We start from the raw sequence: 4731 nt of genomic DNA, 5'->3' as shown, positions 1-4731 counted from the left end.
TAATATTTTGAAGTTTGATGTTTCTTAGGTAGGGAAAGGGGGTAGCTACCTAAATACCACCCCCCTCCCTTACCTTTTTGTCCGCCTTTACACACTGTTTAACATAATTTAATAATTTGTAAAAATTTAGTATAGAAATAAATGTTTAAAAAATCTTTTCTTTCCTTTTAATCACGGTAGTAAAAATTGTATTAAGGATAACAGATGAGAGATTAAAATACAGAAGTGGTACCACACAATTATTTAAATTAAAACAAAGATACCAGATGAGAAATTAAATGATAAACATGATGTCATACAACCAGCTTAGAGAACTTTTTTTTATAATAAATGAGCCATATATATATCTCATTAATTATACGAATTTACTATTTCAAATTACAAATAGTTTATAAAAGTAACATGGAAGTTCTCACGAGTTGCAATACCAAATGATACTATCGGTACCAAACAATACCAACGTAACCGATAACTTTTGATACTAGTATCGATACCGTAAGGTATCGCACCGAGACCAAACGATACCAACATAAACGATACTTTCGATACCAGTATCAAGTGATCTCGAAGTCGATACTGTAAAGTATCGCATCGAAACCAAACGATACCAAACGGTACCAACATTAACGATACTTTTGATACCAGTATCGCGTGATTTCAATACCGATACTGTATGGTATCGCACCAATACCAGACGAGAAATCGAGACTCGAGACCAATTACCTAGTGTCTACTGGGTAGAGATTGCATTCCTTTTCATCAGCTTTGTTTTTCATAAGTTGATAAGATGCCTTTGTCAAAATTACAATCTAAAATAAGGGCCAAAGCTTCATCAGTAGACATACATAATGGGGATATAGTATCCACTAACATTTTTTCTGCTAGTTTGGCTTTTTTATGCTCGTTTTTTTCCGAATTTGACTTTAGTTGCAAATAATAGTTGATTAGCTAAGTATTGATTGATATCAGCAAATTTTCTATACTTAGATCTCAAAGAGGACTCATCAAAATTTAAAGTAGGCCTACCAAGAGGAGTACTAACAATTGTTGGAGTAGCAGGTGTAATATATGCAAAAGGGATAAAGTCAGAATTCAACCATTTTGCATATTTTTTCTCAAATGCTGCAGCTTTGCGATTAACATCATTCCAATAAAACTTCGAGTTCTATAGGAATGCAACTAATTTGTTTCTTATAATTTCAGAATCATTTAAGTCTAACTTGACCACTAATTGATCATAAATTGCTGGATCTTGTATTGACATATTATAGGATCTAATGCAGTTGTACATATAATGGTACTTCATTGTTACATTATTATTTATTCTACAAATGGAAAATTCAACCTATATATATATACATATATATATATATATATATATATATATATATATATATATATATATATATATATATATATATATATATATATATATATATATATATATATATATATATATATATATATACATAAATATAATATATATACATTAGGGTGTCCCAAAAACACACTTTTTTTAAAATTTCAATGTGCTCTCAACTGATCCCCATTCTATAGGTCCTAAATAGCTACCAAAATCTTTTTTTTAATTTTTTAATGACTAGAAGTGATAGATGTAAATTCTGAGATTTACGGTTTTGTACACTTATGTGTATTTACTAAAAAACAGCGCTATCTAATATTTCAATATGTTTTAATATGATGTAATAATTAGTACGCAAATAACTCCCAGAGGATATTATTAAAGAATATTTCCTATGAACATTGTTAGAGATTGATATTTTTCCCTCTGGACAATATTATTAGTTCGTATAATTCCCCATAGATTGGTTCAAAATAACTCCATTTAGAAATTTTTTTTGAAGGAAAAAATTTCTAAATGGAATTATTTGTGCACGAAGGAATTCTAATTTGTGCACGAAGAAATTCTCGTGTAAACGGTTATAAAAGCCGTAACGGTAAACTTAGATAAAATATTATACGAGAGGGAATAACGACTTCATAGATTTTTGATGCAAGTGTAACATTTAGTATAAATTTAGTTAAAAAACTGATTATTTCGAATTTCATATAAAAATGGGTAAAACAGCTAAAAAAAAAGAAGATGATAGGACAGAATATGATAAAACGGAAAAATACAGAAAGGTTGAGGTATATTTACGTATTGAAGTACCCACTGAGGGAGTTACCTCAGAGACAGCTTCCATCTAATGATGATATTCTTAGATACTATCAATTTATCCTTCGCGAGTCACAAGTTAAATACAAACCCACTTCTACTAATGTTGGTTGCAAATTGAAATCGAAATCCAAGGATCTTGTTTGTGAAAATGGTGTTTGTACAGATCCTGATAGTTCTTGCTTGGTATCTGGGATTAAAAAAATTTGGGATAATGCTGGGTTTGGCAAGAAATTTGTGATTTTTGGGTACAATATAAAGACTAAAATCATTAAACTTAATTTAAAATACAAGAAATTGATTAAATTGTCTTCTCTAAACTGGAACAGCAGTCTTGATAAGCAATCAAAGTTAGAGAAAGATTTTCTCACAGAATCCTATCAGCTTTTTGACATCTCGACTAAGAATTTTAAAAAAGATATTCTTGCTGATAGATTGAGAACAGATGATGCCAAGCTGGAAGATATAAAGTAAGTTCATTAAATAACACTTTTTTTAGTAGTGAGATTTTTTTTCCAATTAAAAGTAACTTAAGTAATAGCATATTATTTCCTTTAAAATATTTACATTTAACTCTTTACATGGTTTGGTCATCTTCCAAGAAAAACTAGAACAGTTATTAATTTATTTATAAATGGCTTAATAGATTTAAATATTTCTTAGTTTTTATGAAGACCAGAAGTTACATAGGAAAGGATATATGGAAACAAAAGTCGATGAAGACTATAGTAGAAGAGTACTGGATGCAAACAGGAGAAAGAACAAGCTAGATAAGTTGAGAGAGAAAGAATTAGAGAGACAGAAAAACTTGAAAGATATCAATGATGTTTTGTTGTCACATGACTCCATGACAGAAGAGATTCAATTCAGCAGTGAGGAAGAAAAGTCAAACGAGGACTGTGAAATCAGCGAGGAAGATGGTTTCCTGGGTAACGGTCAGAAACGCAGGTATAGTATTATTTTAATAACATAGTTGTAATTTTCACAAGCTAAAGCTGTTTTATTGAAAAGTATATAATTATAAATAGGTAGAAAAATATTATAAAATGATACCTAGGTACAATTCTGGAGATACGATAAATCTAGCAGTGAATGTTGAAAAGCTCATTGAATGTACTGCTGTTCCAGCAACAAGGTTCAATGTTGGTGTACGACCTTATCTGGCAATTTTAAGTGAAGTATTTAAAGCTGGAGGTATAGAAATTAATGATATACCGCTTTCAAGAAGCACACTTCATAGAAAAAAGTTCAAATATGTAGAACTTGGAGGAGACTCGGAGTGGATTTCAATATCTAATCATCTTAAAGGCCGACGGCTTATTCTTCATTTTGATACCAAACTGTTGGAACAAATTACCACTGGGCTTAACATTATCCAAAAAATTGAGCGACTTGCAGTCTCAGTGAGTTTCCCGGATGACGATACCATGGAAGACCATCTCTTAGGTGTTGTTCAATGTCCCTCTTCAAAGGGAGTTGACCAAGCAGAACAAGTGCACAATCTTTTAGAATATTATGGATATACAGAGCAGATCATTGGTATATGCTGTGATAAACCTGCAAGCAATACAGGCGGAGTAAATGGAGCAGTCCAAATTCTAACAGATATTTTGAAATTACCAATTTTGTGGATAATGTGTAGGAGTCACATATATGAAGTACATGTATCTCACTATATGGCTGCCCTTACTGGTGAGAAAACTAAAGGTCCAAGAAGAGCTCTTTATGTCAAGCTAAAGAACAAGTGGCATGAAATCTGTGAGAAAGTGAATGAAGTGAAAAATTTATGTAAATTGGACTGGCAAAGAGATGATCTGAAGATTGGCTCTGTTCTTCGCACTGTTGCAGGGGAAGCTAAGACATTTTTAACTAATGCAACTACTGATATAATGTTTTCAAGGAATGATTATGGTATAGTTTGTAAGCTTGCCTCCTTCTTCCTTGGAGTGGAAGTACAAGATTTTAAGTTCCATCAACCTGGCGCCTACCATGAGGCAAGGTTTTTAGCAGATGCGATCTACATCCTGACTCTTTATATGACTAAAGATATTAGTAATATCTTGACAGAAAAAGAAGTGCTACAGTTGAAGGATGCAAGTTTGTTCATTGCAATCTGCTATGTTCCATGGTTTTTAAAAAGTTTTTTAGGATTTCTGGCTCCCTACAATGATTTGAAAGCTATCCAGACAGCCTATGCATTGAGAAAAGTTAGTAAGAATATTGGAAATGCTTTGCTTCTCAGCATGGGATGCCATACGTGGTACTTAACTCCGCAACTCTGTGTTTTGTCCTTTGGGGATAAAGAAGTTCCATCTAAAACAAAGCTAAGAATGCTGTTAGCTCTGATTGAGTTTGAAGAGCCAAATGAATTTTAGCGTTGTAAACCATCAAATGTACAAATTGGAGAGACCACAGAGCTACCTGAGTTGATTTCCGAGCAAAGCTACCTTCTCTTCAAACATTTTAAAATATCAGGAGCAAGTATAAAAGAATACACTGAGGCATATTCGTTTAGACGCATCAATTTTTTTCTCTTTGTCTTAATTTTTTTC

The 4731-nt window shown here is 32.0% G+C and overlaps 1 protein-coding gene across 1 annotated transcript; it reads left to right on the top strand.

Annotated features, from left to right (window-relative positions):
• The first annotated feature begins 2119 nt into the window (after window positions 1-2119).
• Window positions 2120-3692, top strand: LOC136089713 (uncharacterized). The gene is made up of 2 exons (XM_065815779.1): window positions 2120-2649; window positions 2843-3692. Exons 1-2 carry the CDS (start codon window positions 2120-2122, stop codon window positions 3150-3152), a joined length of 840 nt encoding a protein of 279 aa, XP_065671851.1. The 3' UTR covers window positions 3153-3692.
• Window positions 3693-4731: the final 1039 nt, after the last annotated feature.

This window comes from Hydra vulgaris, chromosome 13 (assembly GCF_038396675.1).
Source record: "Hydra vulgaris chromosome 13, alternate assembly HydraT2T_AEP".
Taxonomy (NCBI): Eukaryota; Metazoa; Cnidaria; class Hydrozoa; order Anthoathecata; family Hydridae; genus Hydra; species Hydra vulgaris.
This window is presented reverse-complemented; position numbering and strand designations above follow the sequence as displayed.